The following is a 25,779-nucleotide window of genomic DNA, read 5'->3' as shown; positions in this document are numbered from 1 at the left end:
CAGCAAGAATACTCATCGCAAAGTATTGGAAGACACAAGATCTACCCACTCTGGAAGAATGGCAGATGCAAGTAATAGACTATATGGAACTGGCTGAAATGACCGGCAGAATTCGAGATCAAGGAGAAGAACAGGTGGAAGAGGATTGGAAGAAGTTTAAAGCCTATTTACAAAAACACTGTAAAATCTTTGAATGTTGAGGACATTGAAAAAGAAAAGAAGGGGTTCTAGTGACTGAGTTAATTAAGAGCACAAAGGGAGGGATTAAGAGTCAAAATGAACAAAATTGAGCTTGCTGAACTAATTATTACATAGAATACAAGATCGGGAGGCGGGTGGAAGCAAGGAAAATAAGGTTTTGAAGGTTATAATTGGAAAGTGAGTTTATTTTTATGTCAAAATTTCCTTTTTCTTTTTTCTTTTTTCGTCTTATTTTTTGTTTATGTTGTTTTCTTTTCTTTTTTGTATAATGTTTGTGAAAATTTTTCTTTTGTAATGTTTGTGAAAATATGCTTTTTTTGTTCTTTTTGTGGAAAATGTAATAAAAATTATTTTTTAAAAAAAAAGGAAAATATACATTCGCACCTTGTTTGTTTTGGTTAAAAGCATTTGTTAAAAGTTTTAGTGACTAAAACTCTCGTCCCAAGGTGGCTCCACACTCCCATGCCCAAACTTACATGGTGAGTTTGCAGAGCTCAGATCTAATCACCTACTTCTAAAACAGCTGCTGAATTATAGGGTCCCAGTAATGAAAATGCCAAGTGAGGGAACAAGGACAAAGCCGCATGCTGAACCTAAAGACGGTCATTATGGGTTTGTCTTTGACTACATGTGTTATACCAGAGAGGTGGGGAAGTTCTGGCCTGTGGGCCATATTTGGCACAGCAAAGGTCCTATTTTGGCCTGCAAGGCCATTTTCCTTGGCTGTTAGGTGTGCCCACCTGCATCACACCTAATGTCATATCTAATGTCTGGTATGGGGCATGTACAGATTCATCTGCATCAGCTCTTCACTGAAGTTCCCCATTCGGAACATGACTGCATGGCTGATCCCCACAGAAAACAGGGTTGAAGCTCCCGCCCCTTCAACTGATGGGCAGTGAGTTCAAGCCTGCTCAATTCGCTTCGCAGCTGAGTTCCCAATGGAGAACTTGATCACACAGCTAATCCCCACAGAAAGCAGTTTTGCCCCCCTATTCTTGGTGATTGGGAAGCGCTAAGTACAGAGCTTGCAAAGCACTTTGCACAGTGATACCCAAACACTCAACAGCTAGCTCAGGCATAGGCAAACTCAGCCCTCCAGATGTTTTGGGACTACAATTCCCATCATCCCTGACCACTGGTCCTGTTAGCTAGGGATGATGGGAGATGTAGTCTCAAAACATCTGGAGGGCCGAGTTTGCCTATTCCTGAGCTAGCTGTTGTTTGGAAAGTGCTTTGAAAGCCCTTATGCTCAATTTTCCCAAGTGCCAAGCAAAGGGTTGGCCAAGCTTCGTGTGCTGTGGTACCCATGTGGCCAACAACAAGCTGGTTGTCAGGTGCTTTGGAAGTGCTGTGCATGGGATTTGACAGGTAGGCATGGCAAAAACAAACAAACCTGCCCATGGTGTCAATGGTGTCCCACCCATCTGTCAAAGTGGATCTGTGGAGCATAGAAGCAGATAAGGATCTGGCCCACAAAGCAAAAATGGTGACCCACCGCTAATGCAGCTGACACACTCCTTAAACAATTCAGATCTATAACATCCAGTGAGAAATTTAAATGAAGACAATTTTAGAAGGCAGTCAGAAGTCACCCATCCTCTCTCCCACATGCACTCCTACAAAATTATCCTTCATACATATGCAGATGCAGAGGGGGAACCATTTCCCCTCATACACATTCACACAGAGAGACATAAGCGTGCTCTGTCACACAGAGAGACACACAAAACTACCACACGCAATAAAATACACATACACATTAGCAAACTCCCTCTAATGCACATACACATTTAAACCACCTGTCCCATGCAGGAAAATTTTACACACACACACACACCACATACACAACCTAACTAGACTAGGAATTGAATCTTACTTCAACACTGGTAAAAGGACAGTGTCCTTTACCACAGCTGAAGTGGCAGGCTAGTGTAAGAGGTGCACGTTAGCCCACATAGCACTGACAGTTCTGCCCGCCAACAGCTTACCATCACTTTCCCTTTCCCCTCCTCAGTATCTGCTGCCTGAGGTAGGGCAGTTCTGTTTATATCTCAGGAGGGAAGGGATGTACTTTTGCTTTGAGTGGGGGGGGGGGAGTCCCCTGCTTTGGCACATCTAGAAAGCACATCTAGGTTACTGTGCAGCCTCCTCTCAGCCAAGCAGATTCATGCAGGCAGGGTGGCATGCAGGTATCATCACACATTAATGGCTTGGCTTCAAGTGGCTGCACATGCCATTTGTAGGCACTAAAATGTCTCCAGGAAGTGCTAGTCGGTGTACCTCTTAAAGCTGATAAGCTGCCATTGTCTGTACCTGCCTTAATGGCAAAACACACACACACACACACACACACACACACACAACTTGTCCTCGCCTCAGCTCCCATTTATTACAACTGGTTAACTCTGAAACCTTATTCCTTTATATGCACACAGTGGATTTTCAACAAGAGAGAAGTCCAAGCAACATACCTGAATGCTGGATATAACTGCCAAAAGAATATTTTTAAGGTATTACTTGGCAGTGTGCCTCACACAGGCATTAAATCAAAAGTTTTAAGCTGAATAAGTTGGCCATTTTCCATCAGATCCCTATGAAATTCAGTTACAGACTACACCACAAAACAAGCAGATTGTCTGTGTTAAATAAATTTCATACAGATTAGAAAAACCATTCTGATTATATGAGGTATAGGATATTCAGACTTTAAAGCGATAATAAAACCTTGAAACACCATATTTCCCCCCCTTTTGGTGTCATCCGTAGACACGAGAACAAATTACTCCTGGCTCACTGAGCCAGCTGGCTGTGATGAAGGGAGAAAACAAGCTGCACACAGAGCCAGATCTGGATTTCCTTCCATCAAAGCAGCACTCCATGAGGCTGCTCAAAAGAGATGTGCGCTAGAACCCTGTGCATGCAGTAACTGTAGTTGTTGTTGTTCATAATACTCCTATAAAGATCTGATCCAAAGATTCCATCCTGCCCAGAAAGAACAGAGCTCAAGGCAAATCCCTATTTGGAGATGTTTAACTAATTCCCACCCTTTTCCTATGTGCAAATCCAATTACAAGGCTTGGCATCTCCACCACAGCACGCACACACCCCTCCAACCCTAAACAAAGGCTTACCTTCGGGAGAGTAGCAGTTTTGCTAATCCATTTCCAGGGCATGGTGCCCACTCTTTCTTAAATCTCTCTCCAGAGCAATCCCTCTCTCCTCCTCAGAGACTCAATCCAAGGAAGTCCACAATAATAAAGGGACGGTGTTTGATTAAAGAGCAGCACAAGCCTGGCACGCAGTGGGCACCATGTTTGGCATGGTCAGTCTCACACTGCCGCTGGGTCCCTGTGGCTCACGATGCAACACACTAACCACAAACAGCTCTCCTGTTGTTGTTACTGCTGGTGGAAATGGAGCCCCACCCCTTCCTGAAACACTCTCCCCAACACACACCCACACCACGAGGAAGAGTCAGGCAGATATCAGCTGATAGGAATAACAGCTTCCAGGCAAATTAAATGCTCAGAAAGCACCCTATCCAGAATTCAGGACCAGGCGGAATGGTGAAAGTGACAAATGATCCTTTTTAAAGGCTGGCACCCCACTTATTCTAGAGTGTTGCCCTCAATATCACCACCTTCTTTACTGTTCGACACAGACCTTGCTTCTGTTTCTATGCCAGCCTGTTGCAGCAAAAGCAACCAAGAGCCACAAGGCTTAGTAACCAAGGTCGCTGCTGCAGAATATGAGCCTGACAGCTGGATTCATAGAAATAGAGAGTTAAAAAATGGAAATGGGGTTTTTTTCTCATCTGGATTAATGATGTAGAAATATTCAAAACATGCAGGTTCTTAACAGGTCATCATGTATGAGTGTTCCTCGGAACCCCAAGAAAATTTGTCAGGGGTGCTTCAACAAGGATCAATCCTGGCAGGCAGGATTTCCTTAAAAGTAGTTTGCACATTGCTGCTACCAATCATCCCTAATGCATGCTGCTGCTGGAGAGTGCTAGGTGGGTTTTGGAGAGCATTTTGAGTCTACACAAGGCTGCAGTGAGGCCTAACGAGTCCTGGCCAGTGGCCTCTGAGGTGTATAGGAGGAATTCATTGTCACCCTCTACTTATCATTCCATCAGCGCAAACATTTCTGCTTCCCAGGCAGAACAACCTGCCCTCTCCTCTCTTCATGTGATGTTCTTGGGAGGTCTTCTGACCCTTTAGAGAGAGGGGGCACAGGGAGATTGTGTGGAGAGGAGAGGGGGATGCCCTGTTGCACTAGCAGTAGCTTCTGTTAGCATTCTGGGTTAGTTGGATCCCGGGCCATATGCCCTACAACTTGCTCCCTGAATCTTTTACAGCCCACAGGCATTCTCAGGCTGATATGCAATGCCTCTTGCCCCACAAGCGAGCATGGGAAGACTCTCCTGAAACTAGAAAGTTTGAAAATTGCTTGTTGTATGCCACCCTTCCCCCTGTTTCCACTAATGCAGTCGTACAAGGAAAGCTGGGAAAGAAAATGGGGAAAAGGCATATTATGGTTCCAATAGTACTTGACTTCTGATGCTTCCAGTTCCTGCACCTGTAATTCTTCCATCAGTAATGGGGAACCTGTGACCCTCCAGATGTTGCTGAACTACAGCTTCCACCATCCCTGGGCCATGGGCTGTGCTGGTTGGGGCTGTTGGAAGTCCAGCTATATCTGGAGGGCCACAGATTCTCCACCTCTACTCTAAATGAACGCACATATCTAGATCATGGCTACTTCTCAAACATCAAGTTTCATACAATTGTTATGTTGCTTTCGTCCATGCAGCAGCACTTTTTTTTTAATCATAAGTAACTACAGAAGAATTACAAGAATGTATAAACTCAACCTTAGGCAAATTTAACTGACAGCAGGCATTGGGGGTGAGGAGAGAGAGAGAGCAAGAGAGAGAGAGCGTCCACACCATTCTGCCTCCATCAGATGGTAGGGTTGATACAAGCAGGAACTTGGTCTTTTCTGTTGTGATTTTTTGGGGAAATCAAGTTTTAGAAACCATAAAACTGTTTCTATTCTGCACAGGAACTGCGAGGTGCTGTTATTTTACCTGGATACCCCCAGCATTATGTTGCTCTTGGTTTGTTATTTATTTGATTGTTGTGCTGAATTGGTTCTGGGGTTGTTGTTTTTAAAAAAAGTTCATGTATTGACGAAGCTTTCTAGCTGAACTTGAGGCCATTTAAGCAGTAAATTTAACTCATTCCCTAGTGAAGTTAATTCCTTTCCACTTATAAAAGTTCCCTGTGCCCTTTTTGGGGTGATCTCCCCACTCCTCCAACCAGCCTCATGTGTCCATGTCATTCAGGGCAATATTGAATCTCTTAGGAAATACTTTTCAAGATTGGGTGAGGGGGGTTGCAGAAAGGAGGAGGAAAATGGAAGTTTCCTTGCATCACCCCTACGATGTGACACTTCCTATGACCCAAGCCACTTTTATTGCAGGTGATTATTGGTAGTAGCCAGGAAATTGTCCTTCAGGAGGAACTTTTGTCCAGCACCACTGATTTTCTCAGTGAGGAATACCCCAAAAGCTTTCTGGGTATATAGTCTGAAACTCACTGTATAACAATGTGTAGGAAGAAGAAGAAGAAGAAGAAGAAGAAGAAGAAGAAGAAGAAGAAGAAGTAGTTTGGTGGGTAATAAAATAAATAAATAAAGGTGAAGTTAAAGGTAATTGACCCCTGACTTAAGTCCAGTCGCGAACGACTCTGGGGTTGCGGCACTCATCTTGCTTTACTGGCCAAGGGAGCTGGCGTTTGTTCGCAGACAGCTTCTGGGTCATGTGACCAGAATGCCTAAGCTGCTTCTGGCGAACCAGAGCAGTGCACGGAAATGCCATTTACCAGAGCGGTACCTATTTATCTGCTTGCACTCTGACATGCTTTTGAATTGCTAGGTTGGCAGGAGCAGGGACAGAGCAACAGGAGCTCACCCCATGCCAGGGATTCAAACCGGCGACCTTCTGATTGGCAAGCCCTAGGCTCTGTGGTTTAGACCACAGCGCCACCCGCGTCCCTAAAATAAATAAATAAATACATCCCCCATATTCCACTGATGGCCCACCAAAGGGAACAAAATTAAGTACTGCATTACGACAGTTTGAGAATCCTCGAAGACATCATTGTCTCTTCCAAGAGACCACTGATAAGCAAAGAGTGTCATGGTAACGAATAGGTGCTCAGCTACAGGGAGGGGCCTCCATCAGTGTTTAAAGGCTATGCATGTAATGGAAAAAAGGGACAGTGCCAGAAGAATCTTGTTTTCCTAAGTACACAGAAGCCTTGTTCAGTTCAAATCCACATGATTTGATTTCAGCTTTCCTAATTATTAAGAATTTTGACTGGATGGCCAAGGAGGGAGCAACCCATCTCATGATGCCAGGTCACCTCCACTTTCCCCAGGCAATGCGGATTGAAGGTCCTGAGGTGCCAAGGCAACCACAAGGGATTGGCTGGATCTATCTGGAGGGGCATCCAATGCCACCCCCTCATAAGGAAGGACAAAGCTAATGCAAGATTGGCTTGAACACACATTCCATCTAGCCTAGTATTCCCGGCATCTTTTGCTAGATGCTTTAGGTGGGTGTCCGAGCCAAAAAGGGAGGGGAAGAAAATCCTCTTTGGAAAACAAACAGGGAAGACCCAGGAAGAGTCTCTTCATACCTCTGTGTTTGTACAAAAGCCATTCAGCTTGGGGCAAGAGGTTTTGCATACATCCTAAAATAATAACAGTTTTGTTTCCAGAAATTCCTTGAATCTCATAAAACTTCCATCCTATCAGAGCAGATGTCATATTTCTAAAGATTATCCATTTCTCTTTTCATGTTTCAAAACATCTGAAGTAGAGGATCACAGATTGCAATGTCTAAATCTGGTGATTAGGAGAAGGGTTTCTTGCAATTTAACTAATCACAGAAGTAGTCTGTGCAACCTTTTGTGACTCCCTACTTCAGACACTGCAGCTCATAAACAAGTAGACCACCCATGAGGACAGTTATTTACAGGGGTTTAGCAAACTGGCTAACTTCAAAAAATACCAGTTTCCCCTCACTTTTTGATACTGGGTCCTTTAGGGTTGATCTGTTTCAATTGTACTGTATGTAGACAGAAGACTACTGGCACATTGGAATTCCAAACAGAACAAATGGAAAAGGACACAAGCACACACAAAGCACAGGGGAAAGGGACAAAAAAAATAAGCAAATTATTCTGATAGCAATGCAATAAAATTACCCTAATGAGTTTCAAACTGAGTTTCTCTTCGTCAGAGCAGACATCTCACAACTGCACAACTGCACACAGAACAAGTCCCCACCTTCTTAAAAACTACAAACAGAACTCATTTATCCTCAATGCTTCAGAACATGACTTTTATTTTGGGGATTTGCAAGGAAGTTTTTATTTGGCATTCCTCAACTGCCTTTTAAAAAACAGCACTGTGTGAGATAAAAAGAAAAGCTGTTTTCTGACATTTCTCAAAGTTGTTTATTTCCCCCAGAAGTTTTATTTTGTCTTTCTTTATTTGTTATTATTATTATTGTACAGGATATGTTACCATCATCTTTTCAGTATCTCTCTTTCAGCAGATGTTTCTGCACCCTTTAGATGCCGGCTTGCTACTGTTCTCTTTTTTTCTTCTTTTTTTAAAAAAATAATATTTATTAAGAGTTTAAAGATTACAAAAGAACGGCTCGCTACTGTTCTCAATCCCTGAACATACCTGCTAGTTAGCAATCAATGGTTTTCCAGGTGTGAGGTGGGGCTTACTATGGAGGCGCAAGCAGCTGACAAGAGAAACTCAAGCTCCTCCCAGCTTACGCATAACACCAAGTCAAGCCATGGCTTAAGAATGCATAAGTGTGGGGGGTCCTGGAGAGGTGAGTGCAACCGTTTTGCTTCTCCTCTGGTCCTCCTTCTGCAGCTGCACTGGTGTTAGCTAAGCCATGGTTTGGCTTAACATGTCGACTGAACTCAGACTTGCAATTTGTCTTGCTCTGGACAAATCACAAGTCATAGCCAAGGCCTGTTCTTGGTTTACAGCTCATACTTTGTCTGGAGTGAGGCAAACCATTAATCCAGGTTCAGATGGCATCCTGAGACAAACCATGGCTTAGCTCACAGCAATGCAGCAGGAGGAGGACTGCAGGAAGAGCAAAACAACAATGACTGCCTCTTCAGAAGCCCACACGCTCACACGTTCACTCCAAGTCCTAGTTTGGCTTAGCATCATATGCAAACAGAGTCAGCATGCCTCTTGACGAATCATGATCCATCACAGCATCATCCATCAATCACTGCAGTTTAGGAAGCTGTGCACCTCATGCTGCATTTGAGCATACTGAATTGGTCTCATTATTCATTTGCAACATATAAATATCAAAACTCAACATCCTGAGTTCAAAACATGCCTGCCCTTTGGAAATGTAGCTTATATTGGTTTTAAACAAGGCCATGTTACTTTAATGTAGAATTAAGCACAGGGGATGCTAGAGCGGTTTTTGAACATGACTCACTATGCCACAGTTCATTTTCTGAATCCATTTCGTAAATCGTGCCACGTGTAACTGTTTAGTAATTGTTCTTATGAATGTGATACTTGACTATAAGACTGCTTGAATTATGTTTACAAACCTGAGCAAGCCTCTGCTTGAAATCAGATGAAATACAGTTGCTAAATAGCTAAGAGACATACAAGGAAGCCCGAATAGGAAAGGTTGTGGGAACCTGAGATTTGCAGGGAGATCAAGGACAGGAGGATTAAGAAGCTGCAGAGAAGTAAATGGGAAGACACATGACAGGGAGCAGAACCACTGCACACAAGGGACATTCCCCCTCCTAAATGTTCTTGGCTGCAGCAGAGGAAAATCATATCACTTACCGGGGTTTCTAAGTGCTTCGCAGGACTTTCCTCAGTGGATGGCTGTATAGGGGAGAGAGATAGAGAAAGCATGAAGGCTTAGCATAAGTTCAAAGTTCCCCCACTTATTTATAGTACTAAGCTGCACATTCCCAGGCAATGTTCAAAAATTCTACTTCCTTCTCAAAACTGAGGGAAAAGATTCAAGAGGTCCCTGGAAGGTGGGCCAGACTTCTCAGTTTGAGACAAAGTTGAATTTTAATGGGAAGAGAGGAAGTTAATGTTTAGTGCGCAACAATTCACTTGGAAAACCATTTTAAAATTGTTATTAACCAGAGAGATCTACATCGCTATGCTAATCGTAAATAAGCATTTTGTCACCGTTCTGATTCTGCGTTTTCTTGTAGCCCAGGGCCTGGCTCAAGACATTTTGCTGCCTGAGGCAAAAGGCAAGGTGGCAAACACACACCACAATTCCACCTACAGAAAATAACTGGACTAACAGTTGAATCTTACATTCAACACTGGCAAAGGGACAGTGCACCTAGAGGCCGCTGGCTCACTTAGGGGGCACTGGGGGAATCTGCATGACATGCACATCTCTGCCCACCAATACCTTACTCCCAGTATCTGCTGCCTGAGGTGGTTGCCTCCCTCTGCCTAACGGTGGAGCTGGCCCTTTATAGACTATTCTCAGTCAGCTCCCTTTCCTCCTTCAATGCACCACAGTACTCTTTCTTCTCTCTCAGCACAACCATGTCTCCCTTCAGTGTTAAACCTTGCTCCTATACAGCTGCAAATAAAACGTTTTAAGTGCAATATACAATGTGACACTAGACAGCGATAGTGAGCTTTATGGAAAATTCAATGTATTGTTAAAAACGCTTTTGGAAAAAAGCATATCCCAAATGTTTTTTATATGTGTGTAGACCTCTGCCCACTTATTTCATGTTTCCCCCCTCCCTACCCTCCAACATCTCGCACCCTATCTATTTCTATAGCCTCAACCTCACATTTTTCTGCACCTTCATATGTATCACCTAGAAGGGTCATAGCCCTTTTAAAAGTCACAGGGAAAATCCACATTTTTATTTGCAAATATTAATGTTTCATATTGCAAATGAAGGCATTGCGGAAGAGGGTTGCCAAAAGAAAAATCTGGGAGTAATAGCTGATGCCAGTTCGCTGAATCACAGTGTTTGGCCAAACAGTCTTGAGTTTTCCCCTACAACCTGCCAATTTTTCTAGGTTACTTACAAGTAGTAAGCTCTGTTCTTGAGGGCTGAGTGATTACCATGAGGGCTTTTTCAATTATGGAGCTCATTCTGCATAATTCCACCTCTAGGCAAATCATCTGGGTGGGTTCCCTTCAGACTCTTAGAAGAGGATTTAGAACCATCTAGTTTTAAGATCATTTAGAGATGGCTAAGTGAACCATTTTATTTTATTTTTATTCCTTGAAATTTTATTTGATTCTCTTTGTAATTTGACATCTTTTTTACTATAAAAGTTGGCAATAACAGCTGGCTTTTTAATGCACTTTTTAGTTTTGTTTTAATGTTAATAATCTAAATGGATTTGATTGTGAACCATCTTGAGGACCTTATTGTGCCAAAGTCAGCATACAAATTGAATAAATGGGCAAATTAATAAATTTATCCTTCTGCTCTTTCCCAAAAAAAAAAAAAGCCTCTGTAGGAAAAACACATTTGCCTTGGTTCCTTGCACAGAACGATGTTAAATGTTCCAGACATAATTCAATTAGCAACCTGAGCTTTGATCACGCAGAAAGGCAAGGGAGTCCAGTTCATCTCCTGAATCAGCTGTAAAAGCTGGTGCTTCCCCCTCTCCCCTCTCCCCTCACCCCATCTCCTTCTGAATTTATGTAAACAGAAGCAGCAAAGCTCACTGCCACTGGAGGTAGATGTGTCTCTGCAAGCCAGCCGTCATGAAACACCATCCATGCCTAAGGCGGTTTGGATGCATACAAGAGACCCCTGTTTTCTGTGGTTTATGTGTTGTTCTTCCAGAGTACTAGTTAAGATGCTTTGCTGTAAATATTAAAAATAAGACCTCTAGCATATTAGTCATGGCAGCAGTTCAAGGCAGCACTCAGTATCTCAAAGTATCATACGCCATGTACTAATTACACATATTTTTAAAGATATCGCTCATAGCTTTTTGATTGAAAAGTTGTTTTGAAGGAGTTCAGGGTTTCCTCCTTAGCTGAACATATATCTTCTTTGGCAAAATCTCCTGATCTGCGTGCATTGTTCACATTTCTGAAGAGTATTTTAGCTTACATCTGCAAGAATGAATCAGACTGGCAATATGATTCATGACTGTCCTCTGTATAATTGAAGTCTTTCTCTTACAAGGAGCAGACCTAATTCAGAGAAGAGGAACATCCCATGCCTACACGCTGCACAATTTGACCCAACATTGCCATCTCCCATCTCTGTGTAACCAAGGCACTTCTGTACAAATGAGAAACAGACAAGAAGCACAGCCGCATGGCAGGCTGGGAAGGGAAGGGAACATCCATCTCAGAAGAGGAAGTACATTTGCTAAAGGCAACGTGCTTCCTGAGCAACGTGGATTCTGCATGGCTGTTGTTTTAAGGGAAGACATTTCCTTCACCTAGCTTGGGAAGTCTTCGCTGGCAAGAAGAAGTTATAAATCTTCCCCACTGGCAACTCCTTGTGCCTACCAGCCAAGGAACTCGGAGCATGCCACATTCTAAATCTGCACAATGGTGCCATTGTGGAGAGTCCTTGGGTTCCTGGCAAATGTACAGGTCTCTTAGGCAGCCCTTCAGGAGAAGGCTGGCTCCTAGCACACCGCACAGCTTCCTTGACAAACCCACAATAACGGTCCCAAGGAGACCAGAACATGTGCCTTCCACAGATAAACTTCCCTGGCCAGCCTAGGAAGCTCTCTCGGGGACCTATGTATGCTGTGTTTACCATCCAAATATGCCAGTGTGTGCACAGAGATTAATCTGTGTACGGAGATAATAAGCAGCAGACCACTTGTGAAAAGAAGCTTGCAAAGCAGCTGGCAGCAAAGGAGCACAGAAGCAGATAGTCAAAATGCTCTGTTTTGACGGGGGGGGGGGCTAGATTTGAGGAGAGGCATGTCTATGGCTTGGCAGGGCTCTGTGCAGGTACCTGCATGAGGCCACCTCTAACTGCTGCCTTGGCTTGCTGCCAGTGCAGACGGGGTGCAACGCTGAATAGCCCAAGAAGATAGGGCTCTGTATGCCAGCAAGCCAGTTACCCAAGCAAGTTGCTTTTGGCAAAGGATCACAGGGCATTTGAAGGGCTCCAGACCTTGGTATGCCAGCCAAAGAACAGAGGCGTGCATATCAAGAGTTACCAAATTGGAACAATAACGGGAATCGGGAGCAGAGTTTGGTCTAACCCTGCCATTTGTAATTCCAGCCAGGGATCATGAGACAGCTGTGTTGTGCTTTATCCCTAGCATCTGATAATCAAAGATATACTGCCTCTGAACACAGATGCTCTGTTCAACTGCTGGAGCTAAGACAAGAGCCGTTTATCATTAGGCACAGCTTGTGACTTTCCAGAGGAATGTGGGCAGCTACTGCTGGAGACAGGAATCCACAAGTTTTGCCCACCCGTGGCAGTCAATGAAATGTTGTGCTCCTCTCCAAAGGGGCAGGGTCTCCGAAGGGGCAGGTGTAGGAATAAGTCCCCACTCTCTCTTTTTCCAGCTCCAAGCTGGAGAGGGTGATGGAGGCTTATCCCAGTTACAGGGAACTTACAAGAGGTGTTCTATACATGTCCATGGCCAAATATGATGAGCCCAGTCCTCTTGCCTAGTCAGACCTGGGGCTGAGGGCTTGTCCCTGTTGTGCTCAGCTTCAAAGGTCCTCTGAGCGCCTAAGAAGCCCACTCTCCATCCCAGCTAAGAGACTGGTGGGGGACTGGGAGCTTGTCCCTGTCACACTGAGCTTTATGCTTGACAGAGGTAGGGGAAGGAGGAATACTCACCATGGGAACCATGACAAGATAATTTGTGGAATTTGATGGGATTATACCGTGGTGAAGATGGCTGTTTTTATAGTGCACCCCTCTTGGACCTACATACATACAGGAGCCCCTGTTTCAGCAATTCTGTATACTAAAACACCGTTAGAATTATGGATGTTAAGAAAATAAAAAGAGGCCTGCTGGATCAGGCCAATGGCCCATCGAGTCCAGCATCCTGTTCATAGCTGTCAACGTTTCCTTTTTTTAAAGGGAAATTCCCTTATTCCGAATAGGATTCCTCGCAAGAAAATGGAAAAGTTGACAGCTATGATCCTGTTCTCACAGTGGCCAACCAGATGCTTATGGGAAATCCACAAGTAAGAACTGAGCAAAACCTCCTGCCCTGTGGTTTCCAGCAACTGGTATCTGATAACATTGCTGAAATCCACCCATCCTTGGCTCAAAATACAAACCCTGCAGACATACAATGCTTGCCTTAAATACAAAATGAGAATTACAGACTGGGCTCTTTTCATGTGAGCTAAAGCAGAACTCCTCCCTTGCTTGCTCCCATTCCCACTTTGCTGCTGCAGCTGCTCTGGTGACAGACAACAAGAAAGGATCTCAGGTGAAAGGGACTCTGGGAAATATAGTTGGTGCTGTTGGGAAAAGTGCATTTCCTAGGATCCCCGGTGCTCAGGAAGCTGTAATAGTAATGTTCATTGTGTGGGAGCACTAGGTTGTGTGTGTGACTCACATGACACTGGCAAAGAAGCGACAGATGTTCCACAAGAAAAGGAGGCCAAGTGGGGCAGCAGTTATGGGGCATTTGGAAACTGGGGCAGGGGGAAGACAATAGGTTTTTCTTCAAGTTCTACACTGCTCCTTGTTACTGCCACCCCCAATCTTGTCACAGCTTTTGTAGAGAACAAGAAACATCTATGAAAAGGAGGGCAGGGCCTCCTTCCCATGATACTTGCTTATGTCAGCACAGATGGAACATGCTGACTGTTTTTGCACAGAGAGCTTCTTTCGGAATTCCTTGCTCCTCTTTCATGGCAACTTAGGGCTTTGCAAAGCTTTGATCCAGAGTGCCCTGCTGCCTGTCTCCTTAACAGCTTCTGACTTACCATTAAGAGATTTCCAGGGGAAAGGAAGAAACAAAAATAAAGATTTGGGCAATGACGACAAAGCCCAAGAACCATCTGCTGGAGCAATTTGTGTTGTGCTGGGAAGGCAATGCCAAGCGCTCTGAGACACAGAGACTGCATACCGTCAGCCATGTCTGGCAGTAGGAGGACCATTCCAAGAATGGGAAAGGGCACAGGAGAAGCGACAACTCTGTGCGCCTATTGGAGATGTGGACAAATCTTTCAGCTTGCATTTGGTGAGATACTGTGAGTTTGCAATGGAACCAGATGCCTGACGTCACCCAAAGGATAAAATACTTACCGGTACATGGCACAAGACGGCAGCAATGCAAGTTAAGAGGTATGGCTAAGGCCAATTATGAAGCCTCTACACTGGGGCTCTGAAAAGGTTGCATAAGTGTATCTGCATCTAACCTACATTTTCCCAGGTCCTCAGTCTATGTACAGACTGTGCATTCTGCATGACTTTCTTCAGTTAAAGAATATGGGGACCTGATGCAAGAAATAGTACCTTAATTCCGACAAGCACTCCTACTTTAGTGCTAAATTGAAGTTGTCACACCAATCATCCCTCAATCCCTCATTATTTTCCTTACTTCAAAGAAGCCTGATTTTTTGTTTTTGTAAGCAGGTTTGTTGCACAAGAGCGCCAAATCCACTTTAATTGTCTATGCCGAATCTGGAAGCACTGCCGGATTTATTCTTCCTGAGCCAAGTGCATACCACCCCTGCAGCTACCAAATTCGTAGCCTACCACCACTGTGATTTCCAGTTTCCCCATTTGGTGAAACTGTCCCTGCCACTAAAGGGTGTGCTTCTGTTTTAAATGTGAGCACCAAAAAAAGAATTGCATTCCTGGAATGGAAAATGTTAGCCTCTGCAATCCCAAGTAAGAAGAGTAGGAAGATTCCTTTTTGCCTTCAGATTTCTTTTAAAAATATGGAAGAGAGGTCCTGTTTGCAAGCAGACTTATTGCACAGCTGCTAAGGGGCAGCCCCCAAGCAAGCCTCCTCCTCCCTCCCACCACCCACCTCCCTGGGTGAGCCAAGGACACGGTTTCCAAAGCTAAACTCTGATTTATTCAGATTTGGCAGAGCCATGCTGGGGCCCACAATGTGATTGGAGCAGCATGTGGGTGGTTTCAATATGCAAGAGTTACAAACCAATTTGGAGCTTTCACTAAGCCAACCCCACCCTTCCAGACATGGGAGGGATGGACTCTGCCAGAAGAATCTACCCTTGCAGGCTGGACACTTTTCCACATGAAAAACAACACAAACTCCCCAAAAATGAAAGGAGAATCATGTTGAAGTGATGATAAATCAGGCCAATGCTGGAATGTATCATATAAATGATGTTGAGGGCAGCTTTTCAATACAGCAATTCTTTTGTTTGCTTCTGGAGCTCTGATGCACACACAAGGCCAGGGACATTGTTAGCTGGTGCCCTGGGGAATCTGAGACTTGGGGCTTTTACACCATGCCCTGGGTCTTTTGACCCTTTCCCTTGTGGTCTGTTTAACAAACAAACAAAATGCTTACAGGGTAACTAGATGCACTGCTGAGTTCAGTTTTGATGAGACCCTCAGCATCAGCAATCTTTATTTGCTCAGATGCATCTATATCAAGTAGCATGTGCAAATTAGTGTGCCATGGGCCTGTGCCTTGAGTCCTATCCATACCCAATAATGTCTCTCTGCAAGGTTTATTCCCATGACATGGCAATGGACCATTAAGGAGGAATGCTGCCAGGCTGCTCCACTATTTCAAGAGGCAGCAAAATATTTCTATAGGTGGGGTGGGAACCACCTCGTCAGTGGTATTAAGCCACCTCCTGAAAAGCATTAGAATTCAGCAAGACCACCCCTCTGAAAGACACCAACAAGCTATTTATGTGGGGACAAATGGTCCTACCAAAGTGTGTGTGTGTATGGGTGCAGAGCTGAGCATTTGGTACAGTCTACCATGTGGGTGGTGCTGTGGTCTAAACCTAGGGCTTGCCAATCAGAAGGTCAGCGGTTTGAATCCCCGCGACGGGGTGAGCTCCCGTTGCTCGGTCCCTGCTCCTGCCAACCTAGCAGTTCGAAAGCACATCAAAGTGCAAGTAGATAAATAGGTACCGCTCCGATGGGAAGGTAAATGACGTTTCCATGCGCTGCTCTGGTTCACCAGAAGTGGCTTAGTCATGCTGGCCACATGACCCGGAAGCTGTACGCCAGCTCCCTCGGCCAGTAAAGCGAGATGAGCGCCGCAACCCCAGAGTCGGCCACGATTGGCCCTAATGGTCAGGGGTCCCTTTACCTTTACCTTACCACTATGTTGCCTATCCAAGAAGTTAATAGTGAAAGCTTGCAATTCTGAAATGTAGGGAGACCTGTGATAGGGCCTTCTCAGTAGTGATACCACTATTTGGGATGCCTTTCCTAGAGATGATCACCTGACCCTGACCCCGATGTCTTTTTATCACCCATTGAAGACGTTTCAGATTTTCTGTTTTAGATTTATGTTTTAACCTGAACAACAAGCAACCGTTTTGGATGTAACTATCTCGCCTTCCTATACCATGAGTCAGGAAAGAGATTAGGGCCCACACACTCCCCCATTCACCTTTCTCCCCTTTAACACACTGGCTTTGGCACTGCAATCCTGGCCAGCTTAAACCACTATTCCCAATCGTGTACAAAACAGGGAACTTTGGCTTAACATCAATTTACTAACCAGAATCGTAAACCACGGCTTGATCCTGATTTAAGTTCCTGTTGGTTAGTAAACCAACATTAAATGGCAGTTCCCCATTTTGGTTCCATCAGGGTGTTCCCTTTTAAACAGAGCAGGACTGAAGTGCAGAATCTAGTGCACTAAGACAGGAGTGGAGAGAGGGGAGCACATGCTGCTCTAAGCCTCCTCCTGGGCATCCTTAACCATTGTTTAGAAATCTGAGAGCACCCACTATCTCTGTTTTAAATTTTGAGGGGGTTTTTTTCTTTTTTGTCCCTCTTCTGTTTTATGTTTCATTGCAGTTTTTTTATTGTACTTTAAAAATTTTGTTAGCTGCTCTGAGAGTCCCTGGAGAGTGAGATACATATGCTGAGCACACACACCCCGGACACCCCCCTGCAAAATCCCATTTACAAATAAAGGCTTTCATAGTGTACAGAAATGGATCAAAAGATTTTCTTGTTAGCCTATCTAAAAGAGATTCTGCATTTGGGTGTTTAAAGGATAAGGAGACAGTATTTACCCTGATGGTCGCAACAAAGAATGTACAGTAAACAGAGACTAGAGGATGTTTCATGATTACAAGGATGATTTGACAGTCTTTATGGCACTAATTTGAGAACAATGCAATATGCTTGCTTGCGCTGTCTATTCCCACCCCTTTATCTGTTTGTCATACATTTTTAAAACATCCAAAAAATCAATTTAAAACAAATAACATAAAATACATTAACCATGTGCATGTGTGACAGAGGGGGAGTGGTAGAGCTGTCCCTCTTATATATTTTGAACTTCACCTCACTTCACCTTACTTAGGGCACATTTTACAGAGCTGAAGCACATCAACTCATTGTAAATTTGCAGACCCTCCAATTGCCCATCCTTCTGCAGTCCATGTGCAAATAAATGCCTTTGGTGCCTGAGGCAGCAGCAGAGAGGGCAGAAAGCAACAGCCAAAGGAGGAGAAGAAACAGGTCACTTACCAGCTCATGATTGCCAGCAGGCATGCAAGGCGTGGCAGCCTAAAGGGCAGAACACAAAAGAGAGCAGTGTTAGAATCCTTGCACTTGCAATGTAAAGAGAAAAGAGAAGAGAAAGGAAAAGACAGCATTATGAGCATTATCTATACAATGTAACCACCTCTGTCCCACCATCAAAGAGTAGTCCCACCAATACTGAGCGGCTCCACCTGTGCTGGGAAACTGCTCACTTCCTACTAACTAACCAAGGATTTAGCCAGATCTCTGAGTAGTTGCTTGGGACAAGGTCCAAAATATACAGAAACTTCAAGACCCTACCATAAGAACCCATATAAATCTGCATCGAGGACAACTGCCCAGGAGTGAAAATTCTTACTGAAGATGCAGCCTAGGAAGGATGCACATGCTCTGGACTATTCCAAGCTGTCACTGAGAGAAGATGAGGAGGATGACCAAGACCTGCCAGGTGGATGGTTTTTGCATTATGAAGCAAAATGTGACTGGCAGGGCACAGGATTACATGAAGGAGGGGTACTGTACTTCTGAATCTCCTTTTAAACTTGCTTTTGGTTTGCTTTGTGGGGGGGGGGGAGATGCTTGCCAAAGGATGAACCAATTGCAGCTGAAGAATGAATGTACTCCTGCACAAGTCAACAAAGAAACCCTGGTTAAAAAGGGTCCAGAATCAGAGAGACAGGGACAAATGTCATCTGAAGTTAATTTCCCTCAAGTTTGCTAAGACCTGCACAGTCAGTGTCTCTGAACAGCAGAATGCTCTCTTTCTTGAGTTCCTCCTCCTAGCTAAGTGCCAACTCTTTTTCTACCCCACCTCCAAAAAAAAAAAACAAAAAAAAACCCTGTGAGAACAAGTAAACTTTAGGCACCAGGTGAAATATTTAATACTTTTTGGTGCTGGCTCCACCATATCTGTAATCCCATCCCCTGGGATCAGGCTGCCACTCCTCCATCAAACCTCCTCTTGGGTTGCTTTTTAAATGGACCACAGAGAATCATTTGTTCTCTCTAGCCATTTCTGAATGATTTTATGCTGTCTGAAGCTAAATTTCACAGTATATTGCTATGCATTTTGTAGTGCTGCTTTTTTAATTACTGTGCTGTCAGTTTATGAAGACTTGGAGCTGAAAAGAAGGGTGTGTGTCTAAAATGAATTAATTAGATAATATTCAGCCTGCCTATTTTCCACATTTGCACATTGCTGCCACCTACAAATGACCACATCTTGAGTCAGCATTGAGATTGCAGCTGCACAAGTTCACAACTGAAGTATTTTATGGCAAGGATGGGTGGGGGGGGGCAAAATCTGTGGACCTTCAGATGCTGCTGGACTCCCAGCTCCCATCAGCCCTATCCAGCATGGTCAATAGCCAGGGACCATGGCAGCAGCTGTAGTCTAGTAACATTTGGAGGGCCACAGATTCCTGATCTCTGCTTTATAGGATCGATTCAGCCTGCTTCTGCAAAAGGCAACTTCAATGGGGAGAAATCCAGGTTGAAATCCCAAATTTGGAATTAAAATACAAAACTGATTTCCTCACTAGGTTTCTGTACATATACACTGTGGGGCATTAGTTAAGAACTGTTTTACATCATGGATCAATGTAGTAATACAAATGTTGCCGGATGAACATTTAAGAAGAGGCTACTGCAGACGTGCCATCTCTCTTCCATGTGGAGTTCAGTCCACAGAACTGTTCTGGGAAAAATGGGAGGAGGAACCAAGCACACCCTTCGTTCTGAAGAGGCAGTCTCTCTTACAACCATGGGCAAGCATTAAAATAACAGAGAACAGGAAATCAAGAATGGGTAGATAATGGAACAGTCACACTGGATCCCACCAGTCCTGAAAATGTGGGTAGCAGCTTTTCTTACTGACCACAAACACCAAGTAGCCTAAATTGTGGAGCATAAGGGTGGTCTGCTTTTAAATAAAATGTGTTTGTTATCCAGATGTTCCATGTAACACCTCAAAGCTAGTGAATGAGCCTGACATGAGCCATATCATCTTTCAGGTTACTTTGGGAATATTGAGATTTAAAATACTTTACTTTTAAATGGGGGTTTCTTTATTTGCCTTCTCAGTTTTGAAGCAATTGATCATGCCCCTACCCTATTCCTGGATAACCATTAACTTTGAGTTTGATGTGGGGGGGGGGACCAACATGGGACTCCAGAATCTTCATTATTACCATAATTACCATTAAAATTACCATTATCATAGCCTCATTATTGTTCTTATTCTCATTAGCAGTGTTTTAGTGTACAAAATGCTTCACACTTCTTACCACATTTCTCCCTCACAACAATCCTGCACTGTGGACTAATAACAGTGACTTTCCCATGGCCATAAACTAAGTGAGCAGAAGATTCACATTCTAACCAGACCCTTTGATTCACTGTGCCATGCAGGGCCTCTTTTTTCTGAGGGGGAGGGAGAAACAACTGCTTGTAAAAGCCATCATAAAAATCAAGAAAGTTGGCCACAGCCAGAAGAACTTCATATCCACTTAATTAAACCCCCATGTTACGGAATATTTGTAGAAGAAAAAAAGGGGATGGGGGAAGAGTTTTTCCACAGATGCCAAGTAAACACCCAGTCCAGCCAAGCTACAGTTCCAATCATTTCCAGAGGCGATTGCATTTGGCCTTTCGGCCTTTGTGAGTTGTTCTTTGTGCCAACTCTTTCTTGTATTCTTTTCTTGTAGGGGAGAGAGGAATAGCTCAGTCAGTAAGCCAGGTTCATGGGTTCAAGCTGCATGTTGGGCAACAGATTCCTACATTGCAGAGGCCTGGGCTAGATGGCCTTCGTGGTCCCTTCCAACTCCACAATTTTATGATTCTATGAACCCTTGCAAACAGAGGGGACTAGTGACAATATTGACTTCCAAACAGCAGAGGGCATCAACAGATTGGAACTGCGAGAGCCCACAGGAGCCTGTCACATTCATCAATATTTTCCAGGCTGTGCCCTCCATCCTCACAGAAACAAGCAGGTTCATTTTCTGGATAAGAGGCAATTAGAATCAAACACTCTTGACATACACAGTACAGTCCGGCAAGCAAATATTCTTTGAACATTTCAGCAGGCAGCACACTAACTTGGCTGATTTGGCAGTAAGCTGCTAGACTGGATTTGAGTTGGATCCAGTCTGTTTCTGAGTATTAAAATTATTCTCCCCACATTGCCCCCACTATACATGGTTGTTCTCTCTTCCAGAGTAACTGTCCCATGTCCTAAGCTTTCCAAGACACACTGTAAGGTCTTCTCAGCAGGAAGTCTCTTCCAGAATTTCCAGCGAATTGCACTGTTGACCCAACCTATAATTTGCAGGAAAAAAACTAGTGGCTAAGAACTATTTTTGGCTGAGCAATGTGAGTCCCTGGCAACCAATGTGATGATGTTTCACTCTTTGTCCTGTAATGCAATCACTTTTTAAAGTAACCAACAAAAGGATTCCTAAATGGTGGGGGGTGCTCTCTAGGACCTTCCTGAGCAGAATCCTCGGTGCAATTTTCTTGAAAGCAGAGCAAAGCTGGAAAATCAAAGCTGTGTTTCTTGAAATTGGGTCCATAGGAATGCAGTAGCCAGGAAGGATGCCAAGGAACACACGCAGTTAACCATTTCAGCTGCACCTTGTTATCTACTGCTTGGCTGCATTGAAAGCACAACCCAGAGCAGAGAGGTTACTGTCACAGAAAACGAAGTCTGCATGATCGCCCTGTTATAGACAGGGAAGATGCATGCAAGACGGCAGATGCAGAAGTGTAAATATCTGATTAGGTAATAAGAAATAAGTGACTTTACTTAAATCTCTGCCTTCAGTTCATAGCCATCTCTCCATTGACAGCACAACTTTACACCAACCATACTTGGCACAAAGAGTTTCTCTCCTATTGATTTCAATTGCAGGGGGGTATCCTGAAAAAATAGCTATTTCCAAGTCAATGACTGCTGTGCACACATTCCCATGACAGACCGCAGGATATGTTGTGATTCAGGGGTCACCCACATGGCACTCATAGATGCACATGTACTTGAAGATGCTTTCCTTGGTGCCTGTAGGGTCCCCTCTCTGAAATTCAGCTTGAAAGAAGCATTCTGCGGTAGCCAATTGTTGTTGGTCTGTGCTTGGTTGTGGGGAATGTGGTCCCACTACAGTTTTTGCAGTTTTTGCAGTTTGCAAGTGTGCCCAGGGGCCCAAAAAACATCAGAGACATCTAAGGTAGCTCAACTCAGGTCAATCCACAACTACAGCACACCACCACTAGGATATAAGCCACACCCAGGGAGACCATTGCAGAGTCCTATTGTGCATCCTGCTTCATGGATATTGTTGTCCACCTGTTCATTACTTTCCCTGTTCATCTCTCTTTGCTCTCAAGCAGGCACAAGATCAATCCTACATCCTGTCCTGTGCTAACCAAGAGAGAGGACCACCCCATGACCAGAAGCTGCAACCAGGATGCTACTGCCTGGTTCCTTCATTACTTGTTCAAGGCAGGCGCTTGTATGTCTCTCCAGTCATGGAGAAACGTTCCGAACCAGCAATCTGCATTGAGGGATCACAAAAACTGCCCAGTGTATTCTGCACAACTATGCAAGGGACCATTTGTGGGTGGATCATGTCCTCAGTGGTGAACCACCACTGCATTATTGACACAGCAAAAGCATGTCTGGGCAGCTAACGTGAATAAGTGGATGATGCCTCTGGAATACCACACGGTTCCCTTTGGCCACAAGAGAAATCTGAGGTCTGGAAGCAGCCGGTGAAACAAAGCACGAAGCAGAACAGCAAAACTATAATAGAGGTTTCCTACTTTGCTGGATAAGCAGAGCTTCCTGGCCTCAGTGCAGCGACGTTAGAGATGCTGTTCGTAGCCAGTTAGACAATAATTAGCCAACAGCACTGAAAACACATTACAAAGAATGTTCCCCTCTCGTTCTGATGCTTCAAAACTATTTGCTGCACCCCACCCCCACCCCCCACAAAAAAATGCCTCAGTCAATTCACCAAGTGACCAAACAAAGCTCATAAGAAAATGTTTGCTCTCTCCTTTTGCATGTCGCGCCCTGCCCGTCAGATGCACATTCCTGCATTATCATCCTACCAACAGCGGAGAAGAGGTTTTTTTGCACTCCTAATTATTTGATCTGTCTTCCCACCCAAGGGCTCCCTTCAGCATTACTGTTCCCCAGCCAGCACTGAACACATTCCAGGGACTATGTTTGTGTTCTCTCCTCTGTTTTGTTATGGGCTGAGTGGTTGTGGCTTTATATATATATATATATATTCTAATGGAGAAATGCTACCATAAAAGGACCTTCTCCTAGCCTTCAGGGCTGGCCCTGATCCACAAAGCGCAAGGAATGTTCTGCTTCGGCCCACTTGTGAGTTACAAGCAGGGAGAGATTTTGGCTCAAGGAAGATATTATGTTTACACAGCATCTCCAGGCAATTGCACAGAGAGGACCAATATTTCAGAAGCACCCTCTTGAGCTCCTGTAGCACACCTGCAGCAACCTCATTCATCAGTTCAAAGGGTTGCCTTCTTCAACCACACAATGATTTGTTCCATCAAACTGTGGGCTAGCCATGCGGGGGTGCAAGTCTGATCAGCAACAGGTTCAGGACAGACAAAACAAAATACTTCTTCACATGATGCATAATTAATGTTTGGAATTCAGTAGCTCAAGATGTGCCTTAAATGGCTTTTTTTAAAAATAGATTTAATGAATTCATGGAAGATAAATCTATGAACTGTGTTTAGCCATGAAAGCAAAATAGAATCTTCATGTTCAGAGTCAGTGTATTGCTGAGCCAGACTGGTCCTATCATTAGGCAAAGTGAGACAGCCTCCTCATGCTGCAGGTGCTGGGTAGTGGTGGTAAGGTGTTGGAGGATTGGGGCAGTGCCATATAGCCAGCCCTGCACCCCTATCATCAGTGTTCAAGATTCAAATGACAGCCTGGTAGTTTTCTGAAGAGGGAAATTGAAGGTGCAGGTGGAGCTACACCTCCTTTGCCCCAGACAGCAAAATGTATTGCATAGGCTTGGAATGAATACAAACAACAGTGCATGGCTGTCATCATCATACCCTGCTTGTGATTTTCCAGGGGCTTCTGGAATGGTTAGATGGACCTTGGCCTGTTCAAGATTTAAGAAGGGCTCAAATCTGATCAGTTTAGAGCAGGGGTAGACAACCTAAGGCCCAGGGGCCAGATACAGCCCAATCGCCTTCTCAGTCTGGCCCGTGGATGGTCCGGGAATCAGCGTGTTTTTACATGAGCAGAATGTGTCCTTTTATTTAAAATGAATCTGTGGGTTATTTATGGGGCCTGCCTGGTGTTTTTACATGAGTAGAATGTGTCCTTATATTTAAATGTATCTCTGGGTTATTTGTGGGGCATAGGAATTCGTTCATTTATTTATTTTTTCAAAATATAGTCCGGCCCACCACATGGTCTGAGGGACGGTGGACCGGCCCATGGCTGAAAAAGGTTGCTGATCCCTGGTTTAGGGAAATAAAATACAGTGCACAGTGAGACAATCTCTTTTGTTGTGCACCATGGAGAACTTACTAAGTTCTGCAGTGTTACTAAGTTCTGCTCTATAGAACCCTATATAAGGGATAATGCTACTCTTAAATAAGGAGCATCCCTTTTTATATGCAAAGGATATCTGTTAACGATACCACCAAATCAATCCTAGAGGTAAATTCCATTGAAATATAAATTGAGACTTGGGCCTGAAAGGGAGAGGGGGTGAGTAGGAACCCAATTCATCCGGACAGTTTTTTGTAATATAATTTTTTAAACATACACACACATACACACAATAGCAGCTCATGTGCAAACCACGTGCACAGACACAAGGAAAGCTTGTCATTTGTCCACAGGGAATGTGGTATATGCATGCAATAAGTGCCATTTAAGGGCTTTGCTTCCCCAGCCTTAGACTGAAATCTCTTATTAACAAGGAACTTCAGCCCTGAAGATTCCACAAGGAATAATTAGAATTAAAAGGATTTGATTGTTGTTGTTTTTTAAAGCACTCATTGTACCTTTGCCTGTTTGTTTGCCACTTCTATGTTTTCTGCTTCACTGACTGTAGATTAAGAACACATTTGTTTTGTGTTTTTGCGCATTTAGGGTTCAGCAAGCTCTTGATGGCACTTGCGGTTGGCACACAAATGTCACGTATGCCATGGAAGTGGAAAATAAAACTCTGCTCAGATGTTCATCAAGGGTGGAAAGTCAACACTGTCAAAATGAATTGATGAGATGTGAACAGAGGATGGTGCTAGACAAGAATCCAAAAGCACAAGGATAAATCCCAAATACCTATCTATCTGCTCACTCCATGGCAAGAAAATAAACTAAAATATTACAGTGAAGCTCCCCAAAGGGATTCTTCCTCCATGGAATGCCTACTATTACACTACAAAACAGAACAGTCATAGTTCAATAGCACAGGTCCATCACTGTATGGCTTCCCCCAATGATATTCCCTCTCATTCAGAAGGGAATTTTAACACTCCGCAACAAAGAACAAGGGGCAACAATGGAGACTCACTGAAAATGCACAGATGACATACCAGTCAACGTAACTGTAGTCAAAAGTGCATGCAAAACAAACATGTATTTATTTATTTTTTGCCTAACATCTAACAAGTGACATCTACATACACTCCCCACCTCCAATACCATATTGTCCCTACAGTGGCGTAGCGTGGGGGGTGCAAGGGGGGCCGGCCACACCGGGCGCAACATCTGGGGGTTAGGGAAATCCACGGGTTAGGGGGCGCAAATCCA

The 25,779-nt window shown here is 44.1% G+C and overlaps 1 protein-coding gene across 20 annotated transcripts in view; it reads right to left on the bottom strand.

Annotated features, from left to right (window-relative positions):
- Positions 1-25,779, bottom strand: part of TNS1 (tensin 1) — a 327,307-nt gene that overhangs the window by 111,925 nt on the left and 189,603 nt on the right. For 16 of the 20 annotated variants that reach the window (XM_079968266.1, XM_079968280.1, XM_079968283.1 and 13 more), the window contains 2 exons: positions 17,952-17,990; positions 9,127-9,168 (listed from right to left, as the gene is read on the bottom strand). In XM_079968266.1, the coding sequence (XP_079824392.1) occupies positions 9,127-9,168; positions 17,952-17,990 (81 nt within the window). Of the gene's footprint in view, positions 1-3,335; positions 3,587-9,126; positions 9,169-17,951; positions 17,991-25,779 lie in introns of those variants that run through there. The other 4 variants (XM_079968272.1, XM_079968273.1, XM_079968274.1 and 1 more) reach the window with 2 other exon arrangements.

The sequence above is a fragment of the Podarcis cretensis genome (assembly GCF_951804945.1).
Source record: "Podarcis cretensis genome assembly, chromosome: 1".
In the NCBI taxonomy this organism is placed as follows: Eukaryota; Metazoa; Chordata; class Lepidosauria; order Squamata; family Lacertidae; genus Podarcis; species Podarcis cretensis.
Note: the sequence above shows the minus strand (reverse complement) of the source record. Positions and strands in the feature narration are given on the sequence as shown.